General features: G+C 33.4%; 2 protein-coding genes across 2 annotated transcripts; one reads left to right on the top strand and one right to left on the bottom strand.

Annotated features, from left to right (window-relative positions):
• Positions 1 to 4,702: 4,702 nt before the first annotated feature.
• LOC130934120 (uncharacterized) lies at positions 4,703 to 5,844 on the bottom strand. Its single transcript, XM_057863710.1, has 2 exons — positions 5,735 to 5,844; positions 4,703 to 5,189 (listed from the first exon to the last, which is right to left on the bottom strand). Exons 1-2 carry the CDS (start codon positions 5,842 to 5,844, stop codon positions 4,703 to 4,705), a joined length of 597 nt encoding a protein of 198 aa, XP_057719693.1.
• A 5,055-nt stretch (positions 5,845 to 10,899) lies between these two features.
• On the top strand, positions 10,900 to 14,292 carry LOC130934119 (uncharacterized). Its single transcript, XM_057863708.1, has 3 exons — positions 10,900 to 13,253; positions 13,343 to 13,442; positions 13,537 to 14,292. The coding sequence occupies exons 1-3, from the start codon at positions 10,900 to 10,902 to the stop codon at positions 14,290 to 14,292; spliced, it is 3,210 nt and encodes a 1,069-aa protein (XP_057719691.1).
• The last annotated feature ends 4,332 nt before the right edge of the window (positions 14,293 to 18,624 follow it).

The following is an 18,624-nucleotide window of genomic DNA, read 5'->3' as shown; positions in this document are numbered from 1 at the left end:
AATGAGCAGTTGTTCTGAACAAGGGTGATGAGCTGGGGTTTTAATTCAAAGTTGTTGGCATGTATGGTGGGCTTTTGGATGCTACTTCTATAGTTTCCTGGATTTGGATTGATGTAAGAGCCTAGAACTCTCCTCTCTTGCCCAGAATGATTTGCAGGGCCTTCTTTAGCATAGTTGTGAGCTTCTCCTTCATGATTGTTTTCCAAATTCTCCTCCATGTTTGTTTCAAAGTACTCTTCCTCTTCCTCAGCACCAACAACTCTTTTCCCTCTTGCTTCCCTCCTTAGTCTCCGGAGGGTCCTTTCAGGTTCTGAATCGAAGGAAGTTGAAGCTCCCCCTCTTCTCCCTGTCATACAACTAACAAAGCACACAGCAAGAGATAAAATGAAGAGATTATTCTTGTTAGAGTGATTGTTAGTGTGAGTGGTGCAAATTATCAAATAGTTAGTGGGTTAGTAAGCAGAATTATAAATAACAATAAAAGAAAGAAAATAGAGAGGGTATAGGGGATGAGGAAGAAACTAAATAAACTGAAGGTAAATGACTGAATAAAGTAAACCAACAAAAGAAAAATGCTCAATCTAGTGAACTTCCAACTTAATCATTGTTGATACAAAATCAATCCCCGGTAACGGCGCTATAAACTTGATGCATGAAAACTTGTCTCTCAACAAATTTCCCTTCGGCAAGTATACTGAATTGTCGTCAAGTAAAAAACTCACAATAGAGTGAGGTCGAATCCCACAGAAATTGATTGGTCAAGCAACTTGAGTTGGAAGAGTATGCTAGTTGAGCTAAACAGAATATAGTTTAAGAGTTGCAGAAAATTAAATGGCAGGAAAGTAAATGGCAGAAAATAAACTTTATGCATGGGAATTTGTCTCTCAACAAATTTCCTTCGGCAAGTATACCGAATTGTCATCAAGTAAAAACTCACAATAGAGTGAGGTCGAATCCCATAGGGATAGATTGGACAAGCAATTTTAATTGGAAGAATGCTCTAGTTGAGCTAAGAGAAAGTGGATATAGAATTGCAGAAAATTAAATAGCGGGAAAGTAAATGACAGAAAATAAAGTGCAGAATCTTAACTGGGGAATTAGGGTGATTAGCATGAAAGTAAATGACAGAAAGTAAAGAGAATGGGTAAGATCAGAAATGGGTAAATCATTGGGTTCAGGAGGTATTGCATTCTCCGGATCAAGTTCATTCTCATCTCTTCCTCAATCAATGCATTCATTGATCTCCTTGGCAATCTTAAGTGATTGAATCCCAATTCCTTGGCAATCCAATCTCTCTAAACTTGAACAATTGCCCAATTTCTTGATTTAATTGCTCATGAGAAGAGATGAGGTATGGTCACTGATTATACCACATGTATTTCTAAATCAAAGTGTTGGTAGGGTTATTTGTCACTATACCCATCCAAACCCCAATTTGGTCCAACATGAGAAAGTATTTCTAGCATGATCTCCTCATCCCTTTTCCAAGGCTCAGAGGAGATCCAATTATGGAGAGTTTCTTTCCCAAGATTACAATTCAATTAGATGAAGATCAAAAGCTTTCTAGTAAAATCAAGAGAAAAGAAAGAAGAAGAATAATGAAAACTACGATTGATCCATCAAATTACATCAGAGCTCCCTAAACCAATGAAATGGGTTTAGTTGTTCATAGCTCTGGAAAATGGAAATGAAGAAGAAGAAAGATACATTCTAACTCTAGAAGTTACAGAAAAGTAAAATATACAGAGTGTAGTTTTCTCCAATATGCCAACCTCTCTTCTAGTTTAAAACTACTCCTATATATACTACTCTTCTTGGTCTTCTAGTTAATTCTGCAAGTCTTGGATATGGGCCTTTGATCTTAAGTTGAAGCAGTTGGGAATCTTCAGTGGGCTCAGCTTTATTTGCAGAGAGAAAGTGATGTAAGCATGGACTTTGGCTTGGGGCGTTAGTGGCGTTAACGTTGAGTGACATTGTGGGTTCGAGAACGTTAGTGGCAATCACTTTTCTTACTAACGTTCCCACTACATGGCCCACGTTAACTCCAACGTTAGTGGTACTAATGTGACCACTAACGTTGCCTTACAAACCTTCGCAAGCGTTTTTGGGACTCACCTTTCCCAATAACGTTGCCTTGTGCCCCTAGCCCCCACGTTAGAGCTCACGTTAACTAAGTTAACGTGGCTCTTAACGTAGTTATTTCTCATCTTCGCAAGCGTTATTGGGACTCACCTTTCCCAATAACGTTGCTTGTTCCCCTAGTCCTCACGTTAGAGCTCACGTTAACTAAGTTAACGTGGCTCTTAACGTGGTTATGAATGCCATCCCAACGTTAGTGACAAAGGTGAGTGTCACTAATGTTGGCTCATTAATTTCAACTCGACGTTAACTTTCACGTTAGTGGTCTTAACGTGAGCACTAACGTTGGCAATGTAAGCTTGATCCAACGTTAGTGACAAAGGTGAGTGTCACTAACGTTGGCATTGTTCCTCTCTTCCACGTTAGAGTCCACGTTAACTTAGTTAACGTGGCTCTTAACGTGGTTCATTGCCACATCTTGGAGCGTTAGTTGTGATCACAATTACCACTAACGTTGGAGTCCTTTTTTGTCTCCACGTTAACTACCACGTTAATGTAGTTAACGTGGCAATTAACGTGGCTCATGATGGCTTTGAGGGCGTTACTTGTGTTCACTTTTCTCATTAACGCTGCAAGCTTATCCCTATTCCACGTTAGTACCTACGTTAACTAGGTTAACTTGGATGCTAACATGGCTTTTCCTTGCTTCCTTTGTCCTGAAATTACACAAATAAAGTGCATCAAAGCTCTAATCCAAGTCATGAAATCATGCATTATCCAATTTAACATTCATTCCTTGCATAATTCTCATGAAATAATGTAAAATTCACAATATTTGTATAAATCAAGATGTAAGTGTTCTTTTACCCAAAACTTACTTATTTCATAAGAAAATGCATGAAACTACCCTAAAACAGTAAAGAAAAGGTCAGTGAAACTGGCCTAGATGCCCTGGCATCACAACATCAAACTTAAAGCTTGCTTGTCCCTAAGAAAATACTGAAACATGAATGATGAATGAAAAGGCAAGTGGAATGAATCTTATGGAGTTTCATGCATAGCAACTTAGGTTCGTTCCTTTACCAGGTTTCAGACCTTTATCATACTCTTGAACACTTGCTTACTTACATCCTCTGAGACTTCCTAGTTATTGATCCTTCCTTCTTTTGTTTTCTCAAGATTTATTACATTCTTCCTTTGGCTAAGTGCTCTGTAAGAGGGCGACTCTTTATGATAAGCTTTCAGTCAACACTCCTGAACCAGTTGGCTTAAGGTGCTAGGTGTTGAGACACCCCTAAGGACTTACTCCCTCAAGTCTCTTTCCCTCATACATACACACCACAGGCACATGGTTTGTTATTTTTCTTTCTTGAGACCTTGGTGTCCAGCACCTCTTTGGGTTACTAAGTGTTCTGTAGCAAGGGTTACTCTTGATAGTGGACTTTCAGCTGATAATCCCGAGTTAGTTAACCCAAGTTACCAAGTGATAAGGCACTCCTGAGAGCTTATTCATCCAAGTATATCCCCTATACATGAGCACCACAGACACATGCTTCCATCTTAAAACCCTTGGTGCCTAGCATTATTTCTTATTGTGTTCCCTTCCTTCTCACTTTTATTGCTCTTTTTCTTTTCTTATTGGGATCTTATTATTTAGTTAGTCTCATAGGATGTGTTTCAAGCATAGGGTTCAGGATAGATAGTTGCCTTCTTTCCTTGTTGGTGAACCAACTTAGCTAACTAATCTTCCTACTACAAACATATAGGATTCACTTCACAAAATAACTCCACTCTTGTTTTTCATATCATTTCTTTTCATTTGGCTCAGAGGGACACACATACAAATAAGCAAGATGAAGTTGAAAACCAGGGACACTAGACTAGTAATCATAGACTTTAACAACAATAAAACTTAAATGCAGAATTGAAAATCCTAAACTACTATGGAAGCATGTTCTATTTTATACATGATTTTCCTTATTTAAAGCTTGAAAAGGTAGAGAACAAGAAGGAACTCCTACTTCCACTCTAAACATTATAATGCAGCAGAGTTTAGTGCAATACAACCTCTTATTGATATCTTATTTCTTTTTCGTCAGCATCCTTCCTGCCTTTTGGATGTAGATGTTTTAAGAGATTAATTGAATTCTTGAGAGAATTTGAGTGGAAGTTGTTTGTCCTCCCAAACGCTTGAGATCTCGTTAACCTGCATGTATGCTTAAAAGTTCTTGGAATTCAATTGGTGTGTGAACACCAAACTTAGTTTCCTACCTACTGAAATAGATTAAATTCATGCAAGGAACCTCATGTGCTTTTATTGAGCAATTGACTACAAAACAGACATTAAACTATTGTTAGGTGGTTTCCTTATTGGTTGGAGCTAGTAACTAGTCAATCCAAGGGTTCAGATGTGTTCCTTAACACACTCCTTGATGGAGTACCAGCTTAGAATCACACATTCACCTTTGGATTGCTATGGTGTGGAACACCAAACTTAGCTCCTTGCAATACAGAGAAGCCACTTCACTCTTTTATTAAACTACTAGGAAGAGAAAATTACCTTTGGTTGGGTTGCCTCCTAACAAAGTGCTTTTTTAATGTCGCTAGCTCGACAGTTGCTTCCTTAGTTAAGATGGTACTTCAGTTTGGGGCCCTCCCCTATGTTGCCTAGGTAGTGTTTAAGTCTTTGTCCATTCACCGTGAACGTCCTCTTTGAATCTTCCTCCATGATCTCTATGTGTCCATAAGGTGAGACTTTTGTGACAAGAAAGGGTCCTAACCACCTTGATTTGAGTTTTCCAGGGAATAGCTTCAGTTTGGAGTTATAGAGGAGTACTTGTTGCCCTTCTTCGAAGCTCCTTGGAGCCAGTTTGAGGTCATGCCTCCTCTTTGCTTTTTCCTTATAGATCTTGGTGTTTTCATAGGCTTGAGACCTAAATTCCTCCAGTTCTTGCAACTGCAGAATTCTTTTCTCACCAGCAGCAATGTTATCAAGGTTCAGCAGTTTGAGAGCCCAAAAGGCTTTGTGCTCCAACTCCAGAGGTAAATGACATGCTTTTCCATATACCAGTTGATATGGGGACATTCCTATTGGTGTTTTGAAGGCTATCCTGTATGCCCAAAAAGCGTCATCCAATTTTTTTTTTACCAGTCCTTTCTGGATGCTCCCACAGTCTTTTCTAAGATCCTCTTTAACTCTTTGTTGGATATCTCAGTTTGCCCGCTTGTTTGGGGGTGATAAGGTGTAGCAACCTTATGTTTCACCCCTATCTCATGAGGAGGGCTTCTAGGGGTCTGTTACAAAAATGGGTTCCTCCATCATTGATAAGGGCTCGTGGGACTCCAAATCGGTTAAAGATATTTTTCCTGAGAAAGTTCATGACCACCTTGTTATCATTTGTTGGGGTTGCAATAGCTTCCACCCACTTAGATACATAATCTACTGCTACTAGGATGTATTTGTTTGAATAGGAAGTTGGGAAGGGTCCCATGAAATCGATTCCCCACACATCAAACAATTCGAGCTCTAGGATGAAGTTTTGTGGCATTTCATTTTCTTGGGTAGATTTCCAGCCCTTTGGCACTCATTGCAGCCCTTCACTAGCTCTTTTGCATCCTTGAAAAGAGTGGGCCAGAAAAACCCACACTGCAATACCTTGGCTGCAGTCCTTTCTCCTCCGAAGTGACCCCCATAGCAAGAGCCATGGCAATTCCATAGGACTTCTCGTCCTTCTTCTTCTGAAATGCACCTTCTAAGAATTCCATCTGAGCACTCCTTGAAAAGATATGGCTCATCCCACACGAAATACTTAGCATCATTAATGAGTTTTCTTCTTTGATGTCTGTTGATTCCTGGGGGTAGATCTCCAGTTGCCTTGAAATTTGCAATGTCTACAAACCAGGGTGCCTTGTGAACCAGCATTAATTGTTTATCTGGAAAGAACTCATTTACACTTGCTTTGTGTGTGCTGCTTTTCTCACAAGGGATTCTAGACAGATGATCTGCCACTTTGTTCTCCACTCCCTTCTTGTCTCTGATTTCAATATTAAATTCCTGCAACAACGAAATTCACCTTATCAATCTTGGTTTTGAATCCTGCTTAGCAAACAGGTACTTAAGTGCTGTGTGATCAGTGAAAACAATTACTTTAGATCTAATAAGGTATGATCTAAACTTGTCAAATACAAAAACCACTGCCAGCAATTCCTTTTCACTACAAGAATTTGACAGATTAGCGACGAATTTTTGCGAGAAATATTTTTTGTCACTAATCCGTCACTAACTTGCGAGAAAATAGTGACGTACTAACGACAAAATTAATGAGCGGTCACAAAATAGCTGAACTTGAGAAAAGCTACTGATTAGCGAGAGATTTACGAGTAAGTTTGTTTCTCGCAAATTAAGTTTCGTAGCTAAAAAAAGAGCGAGAAAAATTTTCTCGCTAATTTGTCACAAAATAATTAGCGAGTAACAATGTTCTAGCAAATCAGTCACTTAAAAGTTCAATCGAATAAAAGAAAAATAGCGAGGGATATTATTGTCACTATTCTGTCGCAAGTGTTTGATATACAATTAGCGAGAAATAATTCACACACTAGTTCGTCGCTAAATAAACTTTGTGCGAAAAGGCTAATTAGTGAGGAACAATGTTACTAGCTAATCCGTCACAAAGACTTGAAATGCATTTTGTGATTGACAAATCCCTAGCTAATTCGTCACCAAAATTTTTATTTTTGCGAGCAACTAGTTTCTCGCTAATTTGTCGCATAATATTGTAAAAATTCAGTGACAGAAAACAGTCGTCGCTAACCCGTCGCAACGGAAAATCATTCAGCTAGGGAAGTGTTCCTTGCTAATTAGTCGCTAAAGGGGAAATACAGATATTGAATGCCTAGAACCTAAGTAGTGAGAAATTTGCGACCGTTTAACAACCGACACACTTCATTCGCTGATTTCAAGTCGCTGATTAGCGAGTGAAATACATTTGTCGCTAAGTTGTCGCAAGTTTAATTTAGCGAGCGACTTAGCAATGGCAATATTGTCGCAAAGCAAAAGCTATATCCTACCTAATTTGTAGCAAATTACTCGCTAATCTCGTTGGAAATCCGTCGCAGAATCGTAGTAAATCCAAAGCTAACCGAGAAAATGTTAGAAGTAATTGGTCGCAATTGAGTCACTAATCAAAAGCTTATTTAGTGAGGAATTAGCGGCCGCTTAACAACTGATAGACTTTCCTCACTTATTTCATGTTGCTACTAATTTGTGAGGAAATACGTTAGTCTTTATTCTCTCACTACTTTAACTAGTGGCTCACGTGCCTGTTCAGCCGCTTTTCTATTGAATTTAAGAAATTAATTTTATATTTTTATTTTTAAAATTATAAATTTAGTTTTAATAATTAAAAATAAATATTAAAAAAATACATTCAGTTATTTAACATGTAAATTGTGTAAAATAAATAAATTTTATTGAAAAACAAGATGAAAAAAATATTTTGTTATTATTATATGTAACAAAATGAATATAAACACTTATTAATATTATATAAAGATTAGTCATTTATAAATATTATTAAATTTATTTATTTACTCAATCTTGTTTTATTAGAAACAAATTTAAAAATTTATATCGAAATTATTCTTTATCTCCATCCATAATTCTAATAGCTAAAAAATCCTATCGAAATCATTTTTTTAATTTTTATATTTTTAAAAATTATTTAATTTTTATTTTTATTAAATTATCTCATCATATTATACACTGCCATTTTCTCTTATCCTTGCATATACATATATAACTATTATTGTCTCTGATTAATAGAACTAGCATTTTAAAAATTGGTCAAAAATATAATTATCAATTAATTTTTCTTCCTTGTTTTTACCGTTACCTTTTTTATTTTATACATAACTTTTATTCTTGTTGTCCTTTTTTTATTCTAATGAGTACATGTAGTACTCTTTTCTATCTTTGACTTAATGAAAAAAGATAACGATAGATATGCGTATGAAAAATGGTTAAAAAAATTACGAAAAAAAATTTAAAACTTTAAAAGAATAATAAAACTAAAGATGATTTAAGACATTAAATATAAAAAGATATTAAAGATGATTTAAGATATTATATATAAAAAAGTTCCGGGTGCTCTCTGTCTCGTCATCCCCTCGTCCTCATAAGCACGCCGTCCTTGTGCAAGTCGTCGCCGGCAGTAGCGGTGGCAAGTTCCGGTGGGCGGGTCTTCATTTGTTGTCTTACTTTGAGCCTCGTCGTCAGCTTCTTGTGGCGCACCCCGATTTGGTCAGTTCCAATATAATTAATTTTTCCTTTCTTTTTGTTTTAGTTGTGTTGCTGTAATTCATCATTGTAATTTGATGATGTCGTTGAAAATTGAATTTGTTGCTGATATTTATTTTTGAAACCTTTTGAATTTGTTGCTGTTCTGAAATGATCACTCAAATGTGTTCATAGTTGAGATAATTTGTTACTGATTGGACTTTGTGCTATAAAGTGTTTGTTTTGAAAAATAATTTATTAAATTAGTTTTTAAAAGATAATTTTTAAATAAACTTTTACCACTTAAAAAGTTATTATTATTATTATTATTATTATTGTTATTATTATTATTATTATTATTATTATTATTATTATATGATCAATTATTTATTTATTTTATCTAAAAATGATCAACAATTTATGCATAATAATCTTATTATTGAGAGTACCTAAAAAGAGTACTTAAAAAAAAGTCTTATAAATATTTATAACATATAAAATAACATATTTTAGTACTCTTTTTAGGTACTCTCAATAATAAGATTATTATGTATGAATTGTTAATTTTTTTGTACAAAATAAATAAAAAATTGATCATATAATAATAATAATAATAATATTATTATTATTATTATTATTATTATTATTATTATTATTATTATTATTGAGAATACTTAAAAAGAGTACTAAAAGAGTATGTTGAGTGAATAAATCTATAATCAAGTGGGTATAATATATTTTTATTTCTCTTTCTTATAGAAATATTCCTGCAAGTTTTTAATTTGTTCTTATTGAAATTAAAAAATTTAATTTTACTTTATAGATTGATAAATATATAACTTTATTTAATTTTTATATATTATATTTATTATAATATTTTTAAAATTAAAAAACTATTATTAAATATAAATATTATTAGTTGTGCTTATTGAAAATTATTTTTAGTTTAATTTATCAAAAATAAATACTAAAAATTTATTTAAAAATTATCTTCTAAAAAATAATTTAATAAATTATTTTTCAAAACATAAACTTTATAGCCAAAATTTCATGCATCTATTAGATTCGAATTACGCGTGACGAAACAAACATGTAAATCGAAGTCAATCCATTTAATTTATTAACATTTTAACCATGCACTTAATTCGAATCCACTTGATTCGAATTTCATTCCATTAATGTTTTTCACTTAATTCCGAAGGATTCGATTTACTACGTGTTTCGTTAAATCGAATTTAATCAATTCGATTTATATAGAAATATGCTTTTAGACTTTGACGTTGTATTTTCTGATTATTTGAGACATTCAGATAACATTGATGTGTATTTAGTTTATTGAGGTGTTTTGCCCAAAAAATTAAATAACTCATAAAATTTTTATTTTTATTTTTATTTTTTATTTATTAATAATTTATTATTTATAAAATTATTATTCTTTATTTTAAATTTATGATTTAAAAAACATAAAAATTAATTTTTTATTCTGACCCCATCCTGATCTGAAAGAACTCCAACGTCTCTCTCCCTCAAGCTCTCTCACCTTGTTCACGCCACCTCTCCCTCCAGCTCTCTCACCACGCTCACACCACTCTCTCCCTCAAGCTCAGTCGCTGCCGCCAGTTGGTTAGCTTTCTTCACTGTCACCATATCACACCCAGCCGCGGAAGAAGGTCCCGGGCTCTCTGTCTCGTCATCCCCTCGTCCACAGAAGCACGTCGTCCCTGTGCAAGTCGTCACCGGCAGCAGAGGTAGCAGGTCCCGGTGGGCGGATTTTCATTCGTCATCTTACTTTGAGCCTCGCCGTCAGCTTCTTGCGGCGCACCCCGATTTGGTCAGTTCCAATATAATTAATTTCCCCTTTCTTTTTGTTTTAGTTGTGTTGCTGTAATTCATCAATGTACTTTGATGATGTCGTTGAAAATTGAATTAGTTGCTGATATTTGTTTTTGAAACCTTTTGAATTTGTTGCTGTTCTGAAATGATCACTCAAATGTGTTAATGGCTGAAATAATTTGTTACTGATTGAACTTGAATGCACTTTGATTTTGTTGTTGAAAGTCGAATATGTTGCTGAAATTTGTTATTAGAACTTTGAATTGGTTGCTGTTCCAAAATGATTACTTAAATTTGTTCATTGCCGAAAGAATTTGTCACGGATTGAACTTGAATGCAATTTGATTTTGTTGTTGAAGGTTGAATTTTTGTTGAAAATTGAATGTGTTGCTGAAATTTGTTGCTGGAACCTTGAATTTGTTAGTGTTTATGTGATTTATATGCATGTTAAACATTGGTATTACAACTAAAATGAAACTTTAGTCCAGATAATCATGGCGCCTGATAGGAGTTGGATGTCACGAAGGCAAGATTGCACTGGTCATCTAAGTGAGGAATTTAAGAAAGGTGTTATGGAATTCGTAGATTTTGTAGAATGAAACCCGACAGTTGTTGATAGTTTAGGTCGCATTCTTTGTCCATGCACAAAATGTAAGAACAGGATTAGGGATGAAATATTTTGGGTTGAAAAGCATTTGTGTGATCGTGGGTTTATGGAGGGTTATATAAACTGGACTGCTCATGGTGAGGAAAGATGGGTTGAACAGGACGCAACAAATGTTACCCAAGAACATGAAGAAGAGATTACAAATCCATATGTAGACATGGTAATTGATGCTGCAGGTGATAACTTAAACGTAATGGAAGGTTTAGAAGAGGTTCCAAATCCATCTGCGTTGAAGTTTTATAAGTTGCTGAGGAGTGCTGACGAACCTTTGTGGGATGGCTGCACCAAGCACACAATATTGTCAGCTGTAACCCAGCTAGTGAACTTGAAATCAGAATTCAACATGAGTGAGAGTTGTTATAATCGAATGGTTGTCATAATCAAGAGCATGCTCCCAGAATCAGAGAAGTTGCCAGAAGATTTCTACCGGTCAAAGACAATGATTCAAGAATTGGGATTAGGATATGAGAAAATTGATGCTTGTCCTAATCACTGCATGCTATATTATAAAGAAACAAGTGACAAGACTAGTTATGTAGCCTGCACAATGTGTGGACACCCACGATTTAAGCCAAAGGCAGGGGATACAGTTAATAGCAGTAGAGATGTGCCATACTCAATATTGAGATATTTTCCTATTACTCCAAGACTTCAACGTTTGTTTATGTCTAAAACTACTGCGCAATATATGAAGTGGCATGTGGATGGAGTACGCCACGATGAATCAGTTATCACACATCCGGCTGATGCTGATGCTTGGAAACAATTTGATGCCACCCATGAACTATTTGCCCAAGAACCTAGAAATGTTAGGCTTGGACTCTGTACTGATGGTTTTAATCCATTTTCTGGCTCGAAGACTCCATACTCATGTTGGCCTGTGTTTGTTACACCTTACAATCTTCCTCCAAGTATGTGCATGAGAAGAGAGTACATATTCCTCAGTCTTTTGATCCCTGGACCAAAGTCTCCCGGAAAAAGATTAGATGTTTATCTTAGACCGCTGATTGACGAGTTAAAGGTTTTGTGGGACAATGGTGTTACTACTTACGATGCATGGGAAAAGAAAAATTTTAACATGAAGGCAGCATTATTGTGGACTATAAGCGATTTTCCGGCTTATGGAATGTTGTCTGGTTGGAGCACTCATGGTCGACTTTCATGTCCGATTTGCATGAAGAACACTAAATCGTTTCGACTACAACATGGTGCTAAACCCTGTTGGTTTGATTGTCATCGACAGTACTTACCTGTTGGTCATGCATTTCGTCGTGATCGATACTCTTTTAAAAAGTCAACTGTGGAAAACTCTTTTCCACCAAAACGAATGAGTGGAGTTGAAATCTTAAATGAGTTGAACAAACTTGAGGAAGCTAACTTTGGGGCAAATTCGAGAGGAAAAAAGGGTGGCTTTGGTACCATTCATAATTGGGTGAGAAAAAGCATATTTTGGGAGTTGCCTTATTGGTTAACTAATTTGATAAGACACAATTTGGACATTATGCACATTGAAAAAAATGTTTTTGACAACATCTTTAATACTGTTATGGAGGTAAAGGGAAAGTCAAAAGACAATGCGAATGCAAGAGAAGATTTGAAGCTAATATGCAAACGCCCTAACTTGGAGTTGGTATTCGAGAATGGAAAATACAAAAAACCAAAAGCCACATATGTCCTAGATTCTCAACAAAGGAGGATAGTATGTGAGTGGATAAAGCCTGATGGTTATGTATCAAATATTTCACGATGTGTTAATCTAGCGGATGGGAAGATATACGGAATGAAGAGTCACGACAGTCATGTTTTCATGGAAAGACTAATTCCGTTGGCATTTCGAGATGTGTTGCCAAAATCCATATGGAGAGTGCTAACAGAGCTCAGCTTGTTCTTTAAAGAAATTTGTGCTACTGAAATACGCCCTGATGCTGTGGAGAAGGCAGAGATTTCCATTATTGAAACAGTTTGTAAGCTAGAAAAGATTTTTCCGCCGGCTTTCTTTGATGTGATGGAGCATTTAGTTGTCCACATTCCCTATGAAGCTAAGGTTGGAGGACCTGTGCAGTATCGATGGATGTATCCATTTGAAAGGTGTATGTTATACTTAAAACGAAAAGTTCGAAATAAGGCAAGAGTTGAAGGATCTATTTGTGAAGCATATATTTTGGAAGAAATTTCAAACTTTACTTCCATGTATTTTGAGTCAACAGTACAAATAAGGCGGACTCAAGTTCCCAGGAACGATGATGGTGGTTCAAATATGGATGAGAATCACTTGTCTATTTTTAGATATCCATGCCTTTCCATCGGGCGAGGTTCAAAAAAATACTTAACTGATGAAGAGTTTCATATCGTCCACACATACATTCTTGTCAACTGCGAAGAAATAGAACCTTATCTCCAGTAAGTTAGAACTAGTTAATATATTCATATTATATACACACTAATTTTACAATTAAATTGAATGTTATATTGATTACTTTATTTATTAGACAATTTGAGGATTCCTTGAAAGAGTTAGATCCAAATATCTCCGACGATGAAATACTAATTGCCCGCGATAAAGACTTTAGTAGATGGATAAAGAATCAGGTGAGTGATTTTTGAAGTTAAATATTTATAACAATTAAAATTATTTGTATTGCAAGAATGTATAACTTTCAATTGTTATTATATTCATTTGTAGGTAGATACAGGTCACATTGAAAGCAGAATGATTCAACAGATAGCTCATGGTCCTTCCAAGTCTGTCACTTCGTACAACGGCTTAAAAGTTAATGGATATAGATTTCATACTAAGGATCACGACAAAAATAAAGCTACTATGAATAGTGGGGTATGTGTTAAAGGAAATATTTATGGGGAAAATGACTTAGACTACTATGGCATTCTTGAGGAGATATTGGAACTGTCATACTTAGGCTATGGAAATACTGTATTTATCTTTCGATGCTGCTGGTTTGACCCAATTAATGGAGTAAAAGTTGACGAGAGATATGGGTTAGTTGACATAAAGTATAAATCAAGACTACAATCAAACGAGCCATTTGTTTTGGCTGAGCAAGCACAACAGGTATATTACACAAAATACCCACATAGTGGGTATAAATCTAGTGGAGAATGGTGGGCGGCTTGTAAAGTCAGAGCCAAGCTCTTTATGATTGAGACTTTGCATGATCCAAATGAAGAACCCAATAATGAGCATGCTGATAGTAATGATTTTTATCAGGAAAGTGTATCTGATTTAAGAGCGCAAAGTGTTGTTTTGGAGGATGAAGTTATTACATTGTTTGATGCAAATGCTCCAATGGAAGAAGTAAACGTAGAAGATATAAATTGTCCAATTGACACTTTGCTCAATGATGAGCTCATCAACGATGATGAAGATTTTGATAGTGAGGATAGTGAAAGTGTCAGTTCCGAAGATGAGAATGAAGACTAATTTCATATAGATTTGGTTTGTTTGCTGGAAAATCAGAATTGCAAATATTTTGCTTGATAGATGAGATCGTTGGTGGGGGGAAAGAATTGGCTAGAGCTCTAATTGGATAAAAAATTAATTTTATTTTTTTTGTTAATATAATTTTTTGTTTCAAAACTATTTGATAAGTATTTTTTTATTTTAATATTAATGTGATCTTATTTATATCATATTTTGTTAAAATTAAAATTATTATAAAAAATCTTTAAAATGTTAAATTATAAAAACACGCAATAAAAAGGTAATATAAAATTGTCCTAGTTTAAAGTTCTAGATAATATACGAGGTGAAATATTTGATAGAGTAGATTTTTATTCTCAAATATGCTTAAATATATAAAGCGTATTTTTAGAATGATAATGCTTCTATTGTATTTCTTTAAAAGCTTTGAATGTCGTCTATTAATTTATAATACAATTAATTTAATTTAATTTAATCTATAGTTGTTTTAATTAGACTTTATAGTTATTGAGTCATATTTTTTTTAACAAACAAAATAGCTATGAAGTCATTTTTATGTTTTTATAAAAGGACATTCATTATATCATAATTTTAATAATTAATGTAAATTTTAAAAAATTGAATAAATTTATATTTATTTTGATTACATTCAAGAGTAAATGATATGAATTCTTACAGTCGAGAAATAGACTTAACTTCTTCTATAATAAGTAAGTTTTTCAATAATTTAATTTATAAGAAAAATTCTCATCTTTTTTTTATTCTACAAATTAAAAATTAAAATTAATATTCATAGTTTTGATTAACAAAATTAAAATAAAATATAAAAATAAACCTTGAATAAAAATAAAAATACAAAATTTTAAATCTCAAAATATAAAATAGTTAAAAGATAAAAAAAATTACTTAAATATAATTTTTTTAAGCCACTCCATGAACTTAGATGAATAAATATTACATGCAAAATGAATCATGATATATTGACACAAAAATTATTATGTGTAAATTTGTAAAAAGATAATAAACCTTTCTCTCGCTAATAACCATATTGGAACTTAAATTTGAATGCTAACTGATATTATATATTGTGTAGGTACTTAGAGTATATTAAGAGAGTACGTTAATAATTTGAAAGGAAAATTATTCTGTGTAAATTTATTTTTAAGAAAGATTATTCTTGTTGAACTATTTTACTTTTATTCCTTAAAAACATATCCTAATAAAAAAATCTGTAACAATAATTTACATTTAATAAAAATATTTTAATGAGGTTACTGTAAAAAAAATTGGGTAAAAATTTTTTTATTTAAAGTAATTGACAGAAGAATTTTTTTAATAATAAATTTTTCTTTAAGAGTAATATTGGAAGTTAAATTTAGACACCAATTATAATTATATATTGTATAAGTATCAAGAGTATATTAGATTAAAATAGTATGATAATAATTTAAAATAAAAAATTATTCGTTCTATATTTAATTAAAAAAAATCACTTTATTTAAAATATTATAATTGGAGCCATTTTTATAATCTTACTATTGAGGATGAGCAATTTTTTTTTTAAATTATAAAAAACGAAGGTAGAATAGAAAAAAGAAAGTGGATACTAAACCTTTCATATTTCTATTATATATAAATAATATATATTTGTCTAACTTAATTTAACTTTCTAATAAGCAAGTCCTAATATGTTTTATATTCATCTACATTTTAAAAAAGAAAAAAAAAACAAAGAAATGTAGGATATACTATATTTAATGCGGTGCCGTTTTATATACAAAGAAATCTGATAAAAGAAGTCGTGAAAAACCAATTCAGCCACCTAACTTCTCCTGCCTTCACCTTTGTGACCTCAGTGCCAAAAACCTAGAAGGGCATAACATTCTTTGACTTGCTTTCGAACACACCATAGAAGAACATGCAACCTCACCCCGTCGTTGTTCTTCTACATGCCCAGCCACCACCGCCGTCGCGTTTGCTCCGCTGTCGTGCGCGCTGCTATGCGTCATCCAAACTCCTCTGCTCGGTCGCGTGTTGGAGCCTCCATTCAGCCGCCATTTTCCTGCCGTTCACCTTCTCAATCGCCGCTGTGATTTCCCCAGGTTCAACCATCTCCATTGAGTATGAAATCTTCATCTCCCTCTCCTTCCCGTGTTGATTTTCAGAACGTGTGAAAACTAAGGTGATTTATTGTTCTTGTTCTTTTTTGTATTAATTGTTCAGTTAGTATTTTAGTTGATATTTGTTTTAATTATTGAGTTGCTGTTTCAGTTCAAGCTCTTCCATCCTTGTGCTTTTCTGTTCTTGATGGTTTTTAAGTTGCCCTTTTGTTTCCTTGTTTTTTGTTTTAAATTTTATTAAAAATTTTATATTTTTTTAAAAAATATAAATTTTAAATTAAAAAATAGGAACATAAATTTAAAACAATTATATTATTTTTAATTTAAAAAAAGCGGTAAGCCAAACACAAAAAAAACCCGCGCAGCGCCCTTTGCAATTTGTAATATTTCAACTTAAAAATTAAAAACCCCACTATCCCCACTATCTCCTCTTCTGCCATAGCTACCGTACAAAAAGAAAAATAAGGATTTCTGGTTGTGGAGAAGGAAGGTTTTCATATTGTTGGTGCTGTTTGTTTAAAGAAGGAGGCTCGCTAAAGGAGGTCCAAGCTCAAGGAGGTCTGATCCACGACATAGCTGAAGGAGGTCCGCTGCTCCTTTCCACAAATCGCAGGTTATGATAATCTCTTCCTATGTTTGTTCTTATGTATAATTTAATGTGATTGTGATGGTTCTTACATTCAAAATTTTCTTGGATTATTGCTTTTTCGTAGAATTAGATATTTACTGCTGTGAATTTTATTGTTCATGGAGGCCTGCATGCCTGAGATTGAAAATTTTTTTTAAACCTTTGAAATCATCTGTTCCCAAACCCAAATTATTTTTTCTCAAACCCTTAAAGAGTACAATTATATTCCATACTAAAATAGTCATATGATTAAATAAAATAAATTGAGATATTATGTTATTTTTGCACTGTTATTTTTTATTCAAGGACAATGCATCAATATTTCACAACTTATATTCCACTAAGAATATAAATTTAAGCTACCACCTTAGAATTCTGTTTCCAATCCCATAGTGCGTGTTCTTTTTCCTTTTTGTAAATTCAATTTTAAATTAATATTTTATTTTAAAATAAAAATTTATATAAGTATCTTTTCTGAGTTAGTGCGTTATAACCTCAGTGAAAAAAATTTGGTGCATATTTACATGAGTCACGGTCTTATACTTATTGCCTCCGATAATAGAGTTGCAATTTGCAATAGAAACCTGTATGTTATTGGCAGTCAGGGTTTGGAACTTTCTCTTATAATAGAATCATGTAAGTTCACGGTTCATCTATGCAAATAATCCAGAATTTCTTTCACATTTCTTCACTTCTCTGTTATTTTACATATCATTCTAAATTTATAATATTATATAACTAATATAATTTAAAAGTCTCAACATAATGTCCTTTTCATTCAGCAGCTTTCACAGACCACAAACTGTTAAAACCCATTTTTTGAGATCATAATTTAGATATTGTCACTTTGTGTTGTGTTCTTTAAATACCATGACAGTTCTACCAGCAGCATAAAGTCGTGTATTAAAATTGAATCCATTTTCCTATACTGATTTCTTTCTTTTTCTTGTTTTTTTTTCTTTTTGTTTATTTATTTATTTTATTTCTTTTTTGGGTCTGGTTTCCTATGCTGATTTGAAGGTTAAGCTATACCTAAAACATGAGTTGGAAAGGGACTAATCCACACAACAGTGAGCCTATGGTCATATCTTTTTCTGGGCCTTAAAATCTAACTTTTATAATGAACGACCTTCAAAGCAAGAATTTACCTTGACCAAAGAATGAAAAGAAAGAAAGTAGCAACTAGCAAAGATAGTAGAAGATATTAATCAACGTATAAAGAAACAATTTCTTTCAATTATATTATATATAATATGTCTCAATTTTGGTTTTACTTGCTCATCTGTTCAACAATATTTCAGCTTTGTCCTCCAAGATAAATTAATATGCGAAATTTTTTATGATTATTGATTAGAATGGCAAATATCCTATCAGTTTTTTTACTAATTATTCTCTAGAAGATATTGGTTATGCAAGTAATAATTAAGAACACGCACTAGGAGGATCAAAGAGCTTTAACTGTGACTAAACTCCAAACCAGGTTAATAAGTCCCTAGTAAATTAGTAATAGGTTAGGATAAACCAAAACTAACATTAAATAAACCTAATTATTTGGATTAGTAATGCACTTCAGTATATGGAAAC

The sequence above is a fragment of the Arachis stenosperma genome, chromosome 6 (assembly GCF_014773155.1).
Source record: "Arachis stenosperma cultivar V10309 chromosome 6, arast.V10309.gnm1.PFL2, whole genome shotgun sequence".
In the NCBI taxonomy this organism is placed as follows: Eukaryota; Viridiplantae; Streptophyta; class Magnoliopsida; order Fabales; family Fabaceae; genus Arachis; species Arachis stenosperma.
Note: the sequence above shows the minus strand (reverse complement) of the source record. Positions and strands in the feature narration are given on the sequence as shown.